At 49.3% G+C, this 17,623-nt stretch overlaps 1 protein-coding gene across 10 annotated transcripts in view; it reads right to left on the bottom strand.

The window, feature by feature from the left end:
• LOC111936918 (discoidin domain-containing receptor 2-like) overlaps positions 1-17,623 on the bottom strand; it is a 47,471-nt gene that overhangs the window by 8,651 nt on the left and 21,197 nt on the right. For 5 of the 10 annotated variants that reach the window (XM_086858715.1, XM_086858722.1, XM_086858719.1 and 2 more), the window contains 12 exons: positions 16,587-16,727; positions 14,662-14,793; positions 10,979-11,081; positions 10,241-10,460; positions 9,601-9,748; positions 9,289-9,394; positions 7,967-8,153; positions 4,255-4,501; positions 3,160-3,252; positions 2,538-2,695; positions 2,090-2,285; positions 768-1,012 (listed from right to left, as the gene is read on the bottom strand). In XM_086858715.1, coding sequence (XP_086714841.1) covers positions 768-1,012; positions 2,090-2,285; positions 2,538-2,695; positions 3,160-3,252; positions 4,255-4,501; positions 7,967-8,153; positions 9,289-9,394; positions 9,601-9,748; positions 10,241-10,460; positions 10,979-11,081; positions 14,662-14,725 — 1,767 coding nt within the window. In that variant the 5' untranslated portion in view covers positions 14,726-14,793; positions 16,587-16,727. Of the gene's footprint in view, positions 1-767; positions 1,013-2,089; positions 2,286-2,537; positions 2,696-3,159; positions 3,253-4,254; positions 4,502-7,966; positions 8,154-9,288; positions 9,395-9,600; positions 9,749-10,240; positions 10,461-10,978; positions 11,082-14,661; positions 14,794-16,586; positions 16,728-16,823; positions 17,412-17,623 lie in introns of those variants that run through there. The other 5 variants (XM_086858723.1, XM_086858713.1, XM_086858716.1 and 2 more) reach the window with 2 other exon arrangements.

Below are 17,623 nucleotides of genomic sequence, written 5' to 3'. Positions count from 1 at the left end.
AGGCAGTGAAGGGCTATGCTTGCCAAAATGTGATAGAGAAGCAGAATTTAAGGCTGTGAGTGAACAAAATTTGGGAAGAAAAGACAGTGGAAAAGTGAGAGCAGGAGAGAGAAAGACCTGCTTGGGATGGAGCTACAGATGGTGTGAAAATGAAGTAGGGAGAGAAGAAAAGACGAGGTGAAATCACTGACAGCCTTGAAATGAGCTCAAGAAGCAAAAGGGAAAGCTTGGCAGAGGACAGATGTGTGCATCATTCTGCCTGAGGCTGCTGACAAACTGGGGCTTGAGCAAGCAGCAATGCCAGAAAATATGAGGGTACCACAGTGCCTGGGAAATGTCTTTGCTTGGGTCAGTGTGCAGAGCACCCCCAGAACATCCATCTGTGACTGGGAAAGCTGCTCTAGCAGTGTTAGCTGGACTGTGGAGAGTTTCCAAACCCACATATCTAAAGGTGGGTGACAGCCATCACATTTGAGATGTCCATGGAAGATGCAAAAGTTTGAATTCCCAACCCTAGGTGGGAATGAGCAGATACAGATAGCAGACAGAAAAATCTGCAAGTTCATCTATTGATAAAGACCCCAGTGGTACCAAGGAGCCTGACAGCTGCACAAGGCTCACTGGCTTAGCCTGGGGGATATATCAGCTTTCCCCAAGGGCAATTTTAAATGCAGAACCCTCAGTCCCATCAAGCAACACCTCAAAAGATTCCTCTCTGCCAGGCACCTCCTCTCTGCTGGAGAACAAGCAGCAGAGAATGGCTGTACCTCTCCAAACTGTCCTTCCCCCAGCTTCTCCTTGAGCCTCAGCTGCTGCCGGGGGAATTCCCCCACGGAGATGTCCTTCTTGGTCAGGGAGTCCACGGTGAGGGCTGGCACTGCGTACATGTTGTTGCCAGTCACCCCCTGCAGGTGCACGATGTCGGTCTCGGCGTAGTGGGGGACGTTGTTCTGGAAGCCTTGGTGAGGGGTGGACTTGGTGAGGTCGGGCTCAGCGTAGTCCCCACTGCACACTGAGGGGAGCCAAAGACAGCTGAGTCACACACTCACCCCCCCAGAACCAGCACATCCCACTTTCCACTCCTCCCGATCCCACAGCTCTGGGAATTTGGCCACCTGCTGGGACACCTACACAGGAGATGCTGCTCTGTTTTAACCAGAGCAATACCTGTGAGCTGCCAGCAAATTCCTGCTCAACACAGCCTGTTCTAGCCAGCCATGAGAGCTGCAGTTCTTGTCCAGAGAGGGAGGCAAGTCTGAAGTGATTTTTTGTTTCTGATTCATCCCAAGTACAATCAGTTCTCATTACCTGACTTGGGGATGTTTTTTCAAACCTGCTCTGTGTTCCCTCCTGCAACAAGAACTGATAGAGGCTTCCATTTCTCCCATGTCCTCTGGTAGCAAACTCCCCTCCCTCTTACAGCTTATTCACATAAATATGGGACAATGCTTTAGAATTAACTCCCTGTAGGGTCAGTATTACACAGAATAATTTTTCTGCTTCAAATTCACACCCTGGCTCAATCCAGCCTCCCTGTGTAGAATAATGCTGGATCTTAGCAACTTGTCAGTGTGAGGAATGCAGCACTGCCCTTCCATTCACCACTGAGCACTGCCTTCACTGAGCACAAAACACTGCTGGAAACATTCCCTTCTGTGTGGGTCCAAAACTGTCCAAGCCACGGACAATTCCCTGCTCTATTTCCTTCTGGTTTCTCTGCAGGAATTTCAAAGAGCCCTGGCTGCAGAGAAAGGTGTTAAAGGTCTTCTCCCCGGAGTGCTGCAGGCAGCATCTCCACAAATGAAGTGTGATTGCTCTGACTGCCCAAACCAGCTGCTAGAAGATGACCTGGGTAATACATCAACAGTTGTCAAACAGAATAAAAGGCCACCACCCTCTAGTGGGACTGCTGCTCCAGCTGTCACAGTTCCGTGCCAAGAGGTGCCAGTGTTCCACAACACTGCCTGAGCTCCCTGGGCTGCTGCACTGCACAGGAGCCAAAGATGGCAAACTTTGACAAGTGGCACATTTTACAATCTGACAGAAATAAAAGAAGAAACATGCAGCTTCTGAAGACTGATGATGTTACCTGAATCCTCTGCACTTTGGGAGAGCTCTGGAAGCTTTTGGAGCAGTGTAGCTGGCTGGTGATATTCCAAATCCAGTGGGAAAGCACGTTCATAGGTGGGGTTTGACTGGTGGATCTGGGTCTGGTTGTTGGCAATGGTGTAGCTGTAGAAGGAGAGGCGAACTGTGGCATCCTCCTCCAGGATTCGACGTGGGGCCTGCAGAGGAGATGGGGAAAAAAAACCCCAAAAACACGGAGGTGATGCTCAGTTGTTAAGTAATGCCTTGGCTGCAACCACAGCAACTTCCAGTAATATCCTGGAGAGGGCTGGCATCCTCCCCTGCTGTGGGAGCAGCTTTAGCTACTCCATGAAGCTGGGGAAACCTTCTGCTTTTCACACAGTTCTGAGCTCATTAGGGTTAATGATTAGTTTTGAACTTGTGTCAACAAAATAGCCCCATTGTATTACCTTTTCCAACCTTTTTTGCACATATTGCTTCCAAAGAATGATGATTATAATCATCAGGAGCAGCAGAATAATAGCCACGAGGCAGCCCACGAGGATGGAGGTGTTGGAGTCATCTGCCTTCTCCCCTATCCAGGTGCTGGTTACAGAAGATGTGGTTCCTGCAGTCACAGAGAAGGAGAATCCAGGGTTAAAGCACCAGAGGGGTTTTCTGTGCCAGCCATCTTCCTACAGTCTGGCAGAGAAAAGATCTTGGGCAGCTCCCTGAACCAGCTGTGTTCACATTTTACTCTTACCAGAAATTCTCATTCTGGAGGCTCAAAGAGCTAAGAACTGTGCAGAGCACTTCTGCAATCAGAGGCTGCTGTGAGCAGAACAGATTCCTGCAGTGGATCCATCCTAGAGCAGGCAGTGCTCAGAGTTTCCCTGGTCCACATAAATCTCCAGCCCACGTTCTGAGGCAGCCCTGGCCAGCTGAGGCTCACGTGCTGCCCTGTGCATGAGGCACTGCTCAGCCATCCCCAGATCTCCAGAAATGGAGGGAAAGACCACATGAAGTGGGATGTTCCTGTGAAATTCCCCAACACTTGAGCCCTTGGATTGGCCAAGGAGCAGAAGTCCTTACCCCAGGTGCCCTCAGTCACGTTGAGCTCCGTTTCCAGGAGATCCGTGGTGCTTGTGGCTACCGTAACAAAACTGGGATTCACACTCTCCATGTCTGTGGAAGGAAGGGAAATGTGTCAGCCCAGCAAAAGCTCCCTGCTCCTGCCAGCAGTCCCTGCAATCCCAACCCCAGCAGGAGAGGGCTGGTGCTCAGGCAGCAGATCAGGAACAGGAGGGGCTGCTGTCTGCAAGGTGAGCAACAAGCAGCACCCAGCGAATTCCTCCCTCAGCAATGTCCTCTCATTACAGCTGATTAGAGATTTTAGAGCACAAAGTTACACCTTTCCCTGTCAGTCCTGGTGGTTTTCTCCAAGACTTTTGTCCTTTTCCCTCCAGAGCCTTTTATAGCATTTCATGGCATTGACTTCTGCATCATAGTTAAGGCTTAAGGAAAACAAAAAGTCAGCCTCTATTTTTTCATAATCTGTTAAACTTGATCTCATCATCTCTAGATATACTTGAATTATTCCTAACAAAATACTTGGTAAAGAGAAGCAAAAATCAATGTCATAGCCAGCAGAGAGCTGGGGAAGTGGAGGCAGGTCCTGATCTCTTCACTCAGGTGACCAGTGACAGGTCTCAAGGAAACAGCTGGAGTTGTGTCAGGGTCAGGCTGACCAGGGAAAGGGTAAGTTCCTTCCCCCAGAGGCTGCTGGCACTGCCCAGGCTCCCCAGGGAATGGGCACGGCCCCGAGGCTGCCAGAGCTCCAGGGATGCCCAGGGTGGGATGTTGGGGGGTCTGTGCAAGGCTGGGAGCTGGGCTGGGTGATCCTGGGGGTCCCTCCCAGCTCAGGGGATTCTGTGATTCTCTGATCTGTTTCAAAAAAGAACAACTGCTCTACAGTCTGGTTTTTGGCTGCCCTGGTCATGCTTCTGCTCATGTGCATCAGTATCAGCCTGGAAAGCAAAGGGACCTTTCAGCCCCTCCAGTACAACCAGTACAACCTCCCCCTTCCCACCGTGCAGCCCCTGTCAACCCCACACATCCTGCACTCCCCACACCAGCTCTCCTGCTCCCTGTGCTCCTCCAGGTCTGCCTGAGCTCAGGAGCACTCACCTGACTGGAAGGAAATCTCACTCATCATCATCCAGGTGTCAGCGAAGTAGAAGCGGCACAGGATGGCCTTGCCCACGCGCTGCTGCAGGGGCACGGTGACAAACCTGGCGCTGGGGTTTTTGTCATCCAGGACCGTGGCCACCCCCACGGGCTCGGGCTCCCAGTCTGCGATCAGCCGGGGTTTGAACAGGCACTCCACCCTCTGGAAAATCTTCACCCCCTTGGAAAACATGTTGTTACAGTGCACCTGGGAAGGGGAGAATGGATCTGTCAGAGAGGAGATTTACTGGCACCTAAATCAAGCCCCAGGGATGCTCCTTTCGTGAAGATTTTCCATTTCCAGTAGCTCCCTGTATGAATGCAGAATGAGTGATTTCTTCCAGTGTGCAATGAGAACACTGGGCAAAAAGCTATTCTGAAACAGCTCTGAATTTTACCTGCAAAATCTACATTAATGGTCAGATTCTGGCAGGCTCTTCAAAAGGCCCATATAAAAATCCATCAGGCAAACCTTGTACTAATCTAAAGCCTTCCAGAGCAATTCTCTTTGAACATTTAACCTAAGAAGGGAAAGAAAAAACACACCTAAACTCTTAGAGTTAAAAATTTGGTATTATTTTAATTGCTTGACATAAGTAGAATTGTTAATAAGTGGTATTATTAAGCTAAAAGTTGAATTTAACCTGAACTACATGGCTCTGTTCTGCAAGTCAAAGACGGATTAGAGTGGAACTAATAACCTGATCATTAATAATAGTAAAGATGGATTGTAGTGAAATTTGTATGTAACAATCTGATCATTAATAATAGTTAGAATGGACAAAGCTGCAGCTTAAATATTACTCAGAGTTCAATAGCTGGAGTGGATAGCCCATGGATTGTGGTCTGTGAACTGTAACAACCACGTTAGAAAAATTAACTACTGAACCCACCAAAACCCCCAGAGAAACCAGTCTCAGAGGCCAGTGTGGAAACAAGACACAGCAGCCATTTGGTAATGAAACACTGAAGCAAGGAAGAGCGTGGAGAATCCACACCCAAATACTGCTCTTGGATTTTTCTTCTGTCCCTCTTGGCATGAGGAATCCCAGGGATTTCTTTGTCCTTGGTCCCTCTTTTGAGGAACCAGCAGGAGACATGACACATCACAATTGATCTCTGCCATTAGATGAGGATTGTGTCCCAAATTTCTTAGCGTTTAGAAACTTTTAGCAGCTGCAGTCTAAGATAATTCCTTCCAAAAACCACAACCTAGGAAAACCCCAAGCAGATATTACCCTGGCATACACCTGCTCTGGCTGCACCTTGAAGACAAGTAAGGACCTGAGTTTTAGGAAACCTTCACCTAAGTCTGCATCCATCAGCTTCTCCTGGTGGCTCAGCATCACCTTGAGCTCTGTTATGAAAACCTGAAGCTCAGGACCACAATATCTGTGGCCACTGACCAGAAACCAGAAGAAATAAAGCGACTCAAAGTCTTCAATATCCCTCTGCCTGCCCCATTCTCAGTGGTCCAGCCCTCCCCAGAGACCCCAGGAATCATTTCCCAGGGACTGTGGAGTATTTGCCACTGTGACAGCAACAGTTTCCAAACCACCTACAGCCTTGAACCCGATTAATTGCTTGGCCTCTGCAAGGTCCTGCAGGGAAAAGCAGTGAAGCACTAATGAGGACAAGCAGCCTGATGAGCAGCAAAAAGACAAAAGGAGGGTATTTGCCTATAATTAAGACCAGATGAAGCTTAGACAACATTATTCAATAAGGAGAAACAGTCATTCATAACCAGGCAGGAAAGCCTGGTGCCTGCAGTATTCAATTTGTGCCGTATTTGGACAGGAGTTGGATGTGTTTCCATCCTGGACAGATACAGAGACATTTTCTATTGCAAACATCTCCTACTAAAGTTCAATTTTACAGCATGCAAGCCTATGCAATGCAGTTGCAATGTGGCTAACATTTATTTTTAATACTTTTTTGGATACTGGGAAAGCTCAGAGGACTGGGATAAAGCTAACAGGTAAGAGGATGCAAAAATGATCCACAGACCACCTGGCCTGTACAAAAGAAATGCAAAGCTGAAGGAGGCAACATTCAATAAATAATGAAGATTAATTTATGCTAATCAGAACAGCTTTTTAATTAGATGCTAGATGAAGTAGCTGTTCTTATGATCTGATGTGTTTGGTTTATCAGGATGATTGTGTTTACAAGACAGATTTTTGGAAGGCATCTGTCCCCAATTAGCATAGTGTGGGCTCGTGTAATATATTAATTTGATTAAACATCATCAACTAGTAATTTCAAGGCATAAATTCTCCTCTGTTTTTCCAAGAGGAATGCATTCCTAAATCAAAATTAGTTGCTACTTTTTTTTCAATGACCTGAGGGAGACAGCAGAATCACTAGCAATAAAATAAACTAGTGAGAGGGAGGGAGTTTCCTAAAATAATCTCAAGGACTGAGACCTCATGTCAGGGTAGTGAACTCAGGGACAAAAATCTAAGTGATGCTTTCCACACTGGACTTTTATCCTGGACACTAATAACTTGGAACTGAATTTTAGCATGATCCCAAAGCCTTAATGACCACTGGCTCCCTCCCTCTTGGCTTGGAGGATTACAATCATCACAAGATTCACAAACAAAGAGGAATCATCCAAAAGCAGGAAATTGGTACCATTCTTTTATGCAGTTTGATGGAAAGCCTGAGTCCAGATCCAGATTCTGTACCTCCAAAAGAGTAGACAGCAAAGAAAGAAAGGATTGGGTGACTGCTCCAAAAATGACCCTTGGTCTCACCAGGAAGGCATTGACAAGTCTGCCAGCTTAGTACTGAAGCAAAGATTAAGAGAGTGGTTTAATCATTGTGTAGAAGCAGAAGTTTTCTGAGAAGGCAGGACTCTTATTTTTGCCAGCAAAAACAGGCAAAGAGCCAACAGTCGCAAGTTAAAAATAGACAAAATAAAACCAGAGTAAGTAACCACCAAAACAATTTACTTAAGGATGTGGTGGGTTCTCCTTCATTTGAAATCTCTACAAGAAAAGCCACCAATCCTTTTTAAAAGATCCTGCTGTTTACTACAGACTCAAAGTTCAGCTCATGCTTTTCCTGTGTGTTTAAATAATTTCCCACAGCACAAGCACAGGCTGAGGCATCCAGAGAAATGTTTGGTCAAAATGGAAGCACAGCCACATTCCTTTACCTCAGGGGTCAGTAAATCCTACATCCTAAATCCATCTCAGCTGCCTAAACACTGCTTCAGGTGTCTGCTTTTCATTCCTTCAAGCCAAATACTGGAAGGAGAGCCTGAGCACTGAAGAAGCAAGTGCTCACCTTCTTCACCTTTCTACACTGGAAAACTTGGGATATCTCCTGCTCAAATTCTGCTGCCAGGCATTTTGTGTGTCCTCATGCCTTGGGAAGAGTACTCAAGGCCAGGCTGGACAGGGCTTGGAGCAGCCTGGTCTAGTGGCAGGTGTCCCTACCTGTGGGACAGGGCTTGGAGCAGCCTGGTCTAGTGGCAGGTGTCCCTACCTGTGGGACAGGGCTTGGAGCAGCCTGGTCTAGTGGCAGGTGTCCCTACCTGTGGAAGAGGGTGGAACGAGATGAGCTTCAAGGTCCCTTCCAACCCATTCAGTGTCCAGAAGGGGCAACCTGGAAGCCCCCAGACCCAAAAAGGCTGTCCCCCTGGGGAGGGACCACGCTGAGTTACCTTCATGGAGGTGAAGTTCCGTGGGCGGTCAAACTGGAACTCCATTTCCACGGCGCCCGTGCTGAAGCTCTCGTTCCTCCAGCCCACGTAGTCATAGCCCGGCCACACGCGGTACTGGTGGCTCTGGGTGAAGTCATCCAGCCCCAGCACTCCATCTGTGAGCTGGCCCAGCCCTCCATACAGGTGCCTGGCCAGGGAGAACCAACAGTCAGCCACAGCTCCAGGGGGAGACCACACATGTCTTTCACCTGGTGCCAGCAAAACATCGATTTTCCTACTCTTGACCCATCCTGGACAAGAATTTGTTCGCTGTTCTTATGCAGCACCACGTGGGTGTTGTTTGGGCTGGGATTTTAGCCTCATTCCCAGGGAAAAGGCAGAAGATTTTGCACTGGTGTCAAGGACCAACAGCAAAGCTGAGCTACAGGCAGAGCCTCTGGAGAACGAGAACACACACTCTGGAGAATGACACTGTGTGATCTCCCACATCTCACCAGGCATGGCAGGAACACTGCTCCATCCTGTGCTGGGGGAACCTGTGGGGAAAGTCCTGCAGGCAGGCACAGAACAGGAAAGTGGGGAGGGAGACCATGGGCAGCACATGAGCCACAGCCAGCTCTGCCCAGGATCATGTCTGGCATTGCTCCTGAGAGTGTTACTGGCTCTTCCCAAGGCAAATCGGCTGATTTGCCAGGACCCTGCCTCATTCCACTCCTATGTGAGGGTGCAGAGCCCCTCATACAGTTTTCCAGCACTGTTCCTGAGCAGAAGATGCCAGTGTGGCACAATTCTGACTCCCCCTGCAAGTCCTTGGCTCTGCAAATCCACCCCAGGTGAGCCCTCCTGTCACTGGAGCACAGGTACGTGTGCCTTGGAGCTGCAAAGCAGGATTTTGGAAGAGGCAGATTCCTACTTCCAGACCAGTCAGGCAGGTGAGCTAGAGATTAAGTATTTTCAAGGAGTCCTGGCTTAGCAGGTTGGGTTTTGTGCCTACACCTGCAGCTCCCTGACACTCCCCAGCACACCTGGGCTCCTCAGTGCTGGTCAGCTATGTGCAACACCTACTCTGTATATAAAAACCTTTTCCTTTTAAATATCCAAGCTCTATTGTATCAGCCCAGCTCGAAACCATCAGCTATTAATACACAAAGACATAAATATAATTAATAATTAATATATCAAGATATAAATACATTGTTATCCAACATCTTCCAAGATCCTACAAGCACAAAGAAGCATTTGGGATGCAAGACACCAGTAACAGGGTGAGTAGGAAAGAATTTTGCACAGTGACAGAGAGAGAAGAGGACAACTTCTCCCACCTGCGCTCCTGGTAGCCATCGTAGGTCGAGTCATTCAGATAAACGATGGGGAAGCCAGGAGCTGCTATTGTTCCTCCTTCAGGGATGCTGTAGGATGCCAAACCATCTGAAAAAGAAGGCCATACACCTCAGAAACACAGCAGCAGCAGCAGTGTGATCTTTTTATTTATGGTCTGTACCAGCAGCAGCAGTTCCATGGGCTGGGGGATCCCTGTGGATGCTCGGGGATGTGGGGGAGCCCCAGCCAGGGGAGTGCCAGGGCTGTGCCAGGGCTGTGCCAGGGCTGTGCCAGGGGTAGGAACGGGCACTCACCGTGCCAGACGCAGCCGTAGAGCTCCACCCTCATGCAGACAGTCATGGGTGCCTTGGTGACGGGGATCAGCCGCACGAAGCGCGCGATGATGGGTGGCCGCAGGTCCTTCAGCACCACGTCGTAGGTGTCGGTGTTGCCGTCGATCACCTGGAGGAGAAAAGAGCCACGGTTTTCCTGATTTAGGGGAATCAGCTCAGGGGACTTGGACAAAGGAAGAAAAGTTCAGACATCCCCTCTGGAATAAAAGCACCTTTGCACCAGCTCCACAGTAGGAGAGCTGAGAATCCTGCCCTGAGAGGGGCAAAGGAGAAGACACACCTTGTGTAGCGCCTCCACATCGTGCAGCCACTGTTCCTGAGCATGCTGTTACTCAGGGCCAGAAAACCCAAACCAGCTGTGTGAGAGACAAACCCAGCAACAGTTTCCAGTCCTGGCCACTGCTGATGCCAGTGCTCCCTATTGTCAGGAATGCTGCAGCGCTGCTGGGTGATACCAGATGATGCACAGCAAGCACAGAGCTGAGGCACAACACGCTGCTCCAGCAGAGCCAGGATGAAGTACAACGCATCAAGCAGGATGTGGAGGATGTGCCTCGCAGGGTGCAGCTTTCCAAGCAGACCCAGCTCCCCCCAGGCTCACCTTCCTGCCCCTCCAGGAGATCCAGCGCTCCCCGTTCCGGCTGTAGTCGATGCGGTAGGCGCGGGCGAACTCCTTGCCGGTGGCGCGGGCGTGCCGGCCCTGGGTGCCCACCAGGGTGATGAAGAACAGCTTGTGCAGGTCAATCTGCAGGAACTGCACATCTTCAGGCTCCAGCAAACCAGCTGGGCACCAGGCTCCATCCCCCTCTTCCCTCTGTAACCTGAGGGGACAGTCACATGCATTAAAAATAATCAGATTAATTGAGGAAACACACAAAACTTTGGAGGATTGGGAGGAAGCAACAAAACCAGCAATGGCTACCAAATACCTCTGCCCTTTGATGGTCAGCTGAGGCTGAAATCCTACAGGCAGTTTTGCCCTGTGCAGAACAGCTCCTCAGCCCCAGATATCTTTCATTAACTGCTTGGAGTAATTTCTTCCCCAGACATCAATTTCCAAGGTGATCAGAAACAACCCTGCTGCTCAGTAGGGAACTGCTCGCTGCCCTGTAGCACCACTTCATTCTCATGGAGAGGGATTTTTTTTCTTTAATATTTAACCAGAATTTCCTGTACCACAGCTGTGAGCGCTGCCATTGCCTCCTGGCCTTTCTCTGTGCCCAGATTGAGTATGGAAGCAGCAAACAAGGTTTTAAGGGTAGGGGACCTTCTTCCTCAACAACATATTGGGTATTTAGGGGAAAAAAAGGACTGAATTTGTTGTCAGAGGTGAACCCACCGTGCGTACTGGGGCCCTGTGGAGTCGTACCACTGGCTGGAAGCAGTGATGTCCTCATCCCTGATGGTCCCCTCGTGCATCCCCAGGGGATAACGACAGATTGCTGCAAATGGGAACACAGACAAGCAAAGATCAGCACTCATTTTTTTAAAAATCACCAGGAAAGTTTAATTCTAAGGCTATCACACCCAGGGAATAAGCATGGTAATGCTAAAATAAGGAATGCAAAAAACAAGAAGGATTAAATACTTCATAATTATCATAAATTGAAAATTAAACTTACAGTATCATTCAGCAGAGCCCAGGCAAGGCAAAAATTTTACAAAGAAACATTTTAAGAGCATGAAATTCCAAACCATATTATTGTTACTGGTTGCATGGGCCCATTTTACAAGGACAAATTAATCATCGATAATAATTTGTCAATAACAATAATAATGACATAAAAAGGGAGCTTTTGTTCAAGATTTTTCTTCCCCTGGAATAAACTGGATGCTTGACTTGTGTTCAAACGGGAACAATTATTACCTTCACCAGTTGAGATAAAAGGGAGAAGCTAAACATCTGTCACAATGACAAGTCAAGGAAAGATCTGCTCTGTCCTGTCACTGTGGGCTGGAGTTCACATCTGACCATGTCTGTGCTCCACAGTTCTGGCTGCCTCTCCCTGGGGCAGGGCTGCCCTGGGTGTCCTCCTGGTATCACAAAATCCCAGAATGGGCTGGGTTGGAAGGGACCTCAGAGATGATCTCCTGCCACCCTTGTACCAAACCTGGATACAGCTCTACAGGACTTGCACTTCAAGGATCCTCGTGGGTCCCTTCCAACTCAGGAGATTCTGGGATTCCATGAAATCCATTCAAGCAGGTTCAGAAGCTACAAGACAAGACAGAGGGATGAAAACCACCTTGCTGTTATCACTACACAGAATAAAGCACCTCAGGCTGAATAACTGCCTGACAGATCTGATGCAGAAATGTTTGCAAGCAGAGGGTGGTGCTTCAACAGGGTTTGCCTGCAGCTGTTAGGCACTGTATCAGGGAATGTGTGATGTTCTGAGCATTCCTAAATCACCAGGTAAAGGAGATGGCTGGTCACAACATTTCCTAATGATACCAGGTTATTTAATATTAAAAAATATTTAATATTTTTAAAGATTGTGGGAATACCTATGAAACAAACTAGAATTAGTGTTACAGCACTGCCTGTATTCATGGTCAGATGCCAAGCAGATAAGGAATAGAGCTCTTGCTCCTTCCCTCATCAAAAGGCAGAGACGGCAATACAGATGATGATGATCAGCAGCCTCATCTTTACAAAAGGGATTACTGAAGTACGACAAAGATCATTTAGACTGAACAACAGATATCCTCACTGCCTCTCAAAACACCAGAACCAGGAGGCATCAAAAGGTCAGGTGGGAGAGTTCAAAAACAGAATTATAAATCCTTAACCTATTAAACTCTCCAACACCACAATTTCCCATGGGTTCAAAAAAACCCAGCTGAACAAACTCGCAGCCACCACAAGCAAACAAACAGCCAAGCACTGGCTCTGGAAGCTGCAGTGATCTGAGGGTATCCCTGGGGCAAAGCTCAGCTGTGTGCCAGCCCATCCGTGCACCCTTTCAGAATCAGAGGGATGGGACCCTGCTCAGCTGGGTGGGCTCCTGGTATCACCCACAACATTCACAGCCTGGGGTTTGTCAAGAACTCCCTGGGAGGAAACTGCTGTCTGCCTCAGGCAGGAGCAATTGTGCCTGCTGGAAGCCAAGCAAGAGTTCCAAGCCTTGCACAATCAGGTGATTTGGGGAACCAAACCCGCCTCGACTGTCTTCACTCTCACCTGGCCCAGCACAACCTGATCTGTTGTGAGCTATGGGTAAATACATGGAGAGCTTCCAAAAGGGTGGGGTCACCATCTGAAAGCAGAAAGTGCTCCTCGTGCTCCTGCAGTGGGAGTCCTGTGTGCTCACACCTGATTTAAAGGTCAGACACGCACTGGCCAGCAGTGGCAGATGGAAAGCTAGCTGGGAAAGGCTCTGGGGGACTGACTCCTCCTGCAACCCTGAACAAAACCCATTTGTTCACAAGCCCAGGGCTGGCACCAGAGTGTCCTTGGCATTGAGGGATGCACTCTGTGGGTGGCCACAGCTCTCACCAAAACCAGCAACATGAGGCTCTCACCACATGCACCTATCTTGAGCAAAACCATCTTTGGGTTCTGTTTAGGGTACTCCTGACCCTTTACTGTGCATTCAGGTGACACTGGGGCTCAGAGAGGTGGCCCAGCCTGTCTGTCAGGGAGGTCAAACTGCTGCAAGACAAGGGGACTCACCAGGACCCTGCCACACAGCTCTGAAATCACCCCCAAAGCAGCCCCTCTGGGTTATAAGGCAATGCAGGACATGCTTCAGGCTGCTCCTGGAGGTCAGGATAATCCATGGAGCCTCTGGCATCACAGCCAGGAGCACCAGCTGGGCCACAGTGCTGGAATCTGTCTGGGAAGAGCAAGGCCAGCCCCAGGCAGAGGCATTGGAGCAGCCGGGGGAGCTGAGGAAGCAAAGCTGCCCGAGGATGTCACAGGGAGCAGAGCTGAGGAGTGTGAGGGGTTATTTCCTGATGGAAGGGATTCCTGCAGGAGGTGGGAGCACAGAGCTGTGCTCAGAGCCCACCCACCTCCCTGGAGATGGTGTGGAAGGGCCATTCCTGCACCAACAAAAGGATTCTGCATGGCACTGACCCTCATCTGCCATCCCTCCTCCTCCATGAGGCTGAGCAGTGGCAGCCCCAGTCGCAGGCTGGGTGTGTGGTGGGTGCACAGGGCAGGGAATGCTGTGGAACAGGGAGCACAGGAGTGCTGCTGAGCTCCCCCACAACCCTCACTTCACTTCTGGCTGCTTGCAGCACAACCTCAAACCTCTGCAAATATCCACAGGCCAGAGCAGGGTCAGAGGCAGCCACAAAGGGCTCCAAACAAACAGAGCCAGCCCCAGCAGAGCCAGCACAGGCCCTCAGGGTAGCGCTGATGCCTCACCACACCTCCAGCCAAGCTGGAAAAGGATTAAACTCATTTATTTCACAGGCTGTCTCCAGCTCAAAACACCTCATTACAGGAATTTTTGCAACACACTGCAGACCATTATCTTATTCATTTCCATCATGAGTGTATCCTGCCAAATGCTGTAGGATGAGAGGTCCTGCTCTCCACAGAGACTCACAGGCTCGTATCTCCACCCTATCCTTGTGCCAGGTAAGGTTTTCTATCTGTCCCTCCACATTTCTCTCCCCAGAACGCCCCTTGCTGGCTGGAGAGCTGTGGCTGATGCTTTGCTAACTGGTAATTTGTTTTCCAGAGCGAGCACAGAACCTCTGAGCCAGTCTGGAGTGAGGTTTGTCCTGCAGGCCACAGAGCCAAAGCGATGGGGGGACATTCAGAGCTCAACACAGGCCTGGGCAGGCAGAGAAAGGAGGATGTCCCTGTGCCTGAGCCTTCCTGGGATGGGCAGGAGAGTGCCCCACTCCAGCACAGCTGTCCAGGAATATCTCAATCCATTGATTCAAACCAGTGATTATCTCTACATGCAACCTTTACACTCAACCCCCATGAGAGGCAAAGAAAGGCTGAGAAGGAGCACACAAAAGGTGGGAGATGAGTCCTCTCTCAGCCTGGCAGCTCCCTACCAGGGTTGACTTCGGTGCCAGAGGGCTCAGGCAGGGAGGCCAGCAGCAGCATGCAGAAGATCATGGTAGCAACTGGAGGTGCTGCACAGGGTCAGACGAGTCCTTCAAAGGCAGCAGCTGCCATCTACATCTCTGAAAGACAAAGCAAAGAGAGAGGATGAGTCCTCCAGAGCCCTCTGTGCTGCAGGGTTGCCGTGTGTCATCGCCTCGTGACGGGCTGGGCAATCTTCCCTGCCTTCAAGAGTGTCTTTGACCTCAGCCCTGCTCTGCTCATCACCAGATCAGAGGCTTTGTGAAGAACCAAGGATCACTTGACTGTCTACACCACCCCTAAAGCCAGTGCAATCCATCTCTCAGGCCCTCAGCTGCCATGACTCCTGGGTGGATGGATGTACCCTCTTAACTGCTCTTAAACAAGTCATCTCTCCTGAATCAACACTTCACTTTCCTTACTAAATTAACAAGAAGTGAAACTGCAGCTGCAAATGAACCTGGGCAATCCAAGCAGGCTTTATCCACCTAAAACTTGGCACCAAGTAGCCAAGCAGGCACCTTGGGACTTGCCACACACCTTTAAGATAAAGGTCCAAAACAGGGTGAAAATAATCTCTCCCTGCACGTCCACACTGCTGCCAAGAGTGCAAGTGCACTCACATGGGTGAGCACACTCCATTTCCTGTTTGGAAACAAGGAAAATAGCAAACACCTAAACCCTGGCAATTCCACTGGAAAGCCATGATAACACCTAAAGGAACAGGAGGTCACATCAGCAGTTATGTGAATTCTTTATGTCCACATTCACTACACAAAGAGCCTTGGGGGGCTCCCATCCTGGAGGATGATTTAACAGAAGGCAGGCTAGAGGCTTTGTCTCATAATGGAATGCCAGGAGAAAAGAAAACAGAACAAATCCATAAATGCAAAGTTGCCAGGACAAGAAGGTGTTTGCTCAAGAATCCTCAGAGTTTTAATAAAAAGGCAACACTGAATGTTGGTATTTGTTAGTGAAGGAGGAGAGGCTATAAAAGGGCCCATCACTGTGCCAGTGCATGCATGCATGCAGAGCATCAGATGCCATTAACTCAGAGACTGGTAACAAAAGGCTCTCTTTTTCCACCCAACATAATTAAACTCTACAAATCACAGCCCTGAACTGCCCTGGATACCCAAGGGACTGGATATACTCACAACAGACAGGCACACCACAGCTCCTTAAATCCAAAGGTAAAACCTCTGGCTTGGGAAATCCCCCAGCTGCAGATTGCTGGACACCCAGAAGCTAAATCAGGGTTAGAATCACTGGAGCTTGCCCTGTTTTTATTCTCTTTCCTAAGGATATGCTACTGGCCATTGTCCCTGCTGGATTCCATCAGAAAAGATGGCTCTGAGCCTGAAAAACAACTAAGGGCCTTCTTGGGAAGGGAGCCAAACACGCAGGCAGGAGGGGGAGCTAATGCTGGGTAGCTGTGCCTTGCTGTGCCCAGCCAGACAACCAAAAAACACCTTAAAACCACCAGGTCCCTCCTGCTTCAGCCACCTCGTGGCTCCCTACATGAGCAGCCTGGCCAGGGCTGGGAAGGGGCTGTGATCCTGTGGTGAGCCTGCAAAAGCAAAGCACAAGCCCAGAGCTCAGCAGGAGGGTCTGGCCAAAGAAGGGGTTTTGACCAAACACTCTGCAGCTGTTTGTGCATCCAAGGTCATCCTTCCCCCCCTGGAATGGAAGGAGGTGAAGAGGAAAGGAAAGCTCCAGAACTGATCTAGAGCTCACCTGTCAGCAGCTCTGTACCTACAAAAGCTGGCTTTGCACTGGGCCCTTGCCTAAAGGGAGGACAAGCAGGATGAATCCTCTCTCTCCATTGTTGACAGAGGAAAAGGCTGGTCTGGACTGGTCCTGTCATTCCCAGATGGGTCACATGAATTCTCACCTTCGTGGCAGTGGTGATCTGCTCCCAGCAGTTCAGCCCTGCACAGGGACCTCAGCGGCTGGTTCAGGTTCTGCTGGGTTTGTTTTTCCCCACCACATTTGGTTCTCAGTCCTGGATCACCAAAGTGCCTGTCAGTGAGTCCTGGGAGAGGAGAGAGCAAACAATGCCATTTCTCAGCTTTTAGAGCTCCACAGCAGCTGCTGTTCTAAGCAAGGTCAGCAAGAGTGGTTTTCACACCTTCAGAGGGTGAAACATTTTGAAGGAGCTCCAGCTGCAGAAATCGCTGTTTGAGGAACTACTGATGTTGATTGGTGCTGAGTCTTAATCTCATCCAGAAGTAGATTGGGTTCCCAAAGTGCACACTTCCCAGAGCTAGGACACACTGGAATTACTACTAAATACCATTCTCTGTACAAACTGCTTGGGAATCATCTTACTAAGGACGTTTTCCTGTGTAATGGCTCAATACTTTTCTTTCAGCTGCATTAGAGTCCTTTGCTGTACTCATGCCTATCTTCCCACCCTGCCCACACATACACACCAAGTGCCAAAACTACAGCACAAGCCCAAAACCAGCAAAAACAGGATTAGCAACATCCTCTGAGAGGCAAGAAAGTGTTAAACTCTGTTCCCAGGCCCGACTGGATCAAGTTGCTAATTGCTAACAGCTGGCTGCAGGAGAATAAAATCCTGTCACAATCATTGGGAGAGTGGAAAAGAAAAAAAATATCTCCTTGTTGAAAAACCTCACTAAGAAATGCAAGAAGGCACTTTTCCCCAATAAAGCCAGCAGATACCATGGCTGAAAAGTCAGTCCATGCCTCCACAGAGGAGCAGCTGGCTGTGACCCAGCGCTGTCCCCAGCACAGCAAAGGCTCAGCGAGCACAGGAGGGAGCTATTCTTCAGTGATGTGCATGAAGAAGGTGGGACTTGGAGCTCCTCCAGGTACTGTTCTCCCTCCAGAGATCCATTACAGAGGTCTGGAGTGTTTGCAAGCCTCTCTAGATCCCAACTGAAACAGGCATTTGTTTTAACT

The sequence above is a fragment of the Cyanistes caeruleus genome, chromosome 20 (assembly GCF_971803275.1).
Source record: "Cyanistes caeruleus chromosome 20, bCyaCae1.hap1.1, whole genome shotgun sequence".
NCBI lineage: Eukaryota > Metazoa > Chordata > Aves > Passeriformes > Paridae > Cyanistes > Cyanistes caeruleus.
Note: the sequence above shows the minus strand (reverse complement) of the source record. Positions and strands in the feature narration are given on the sequence as shown.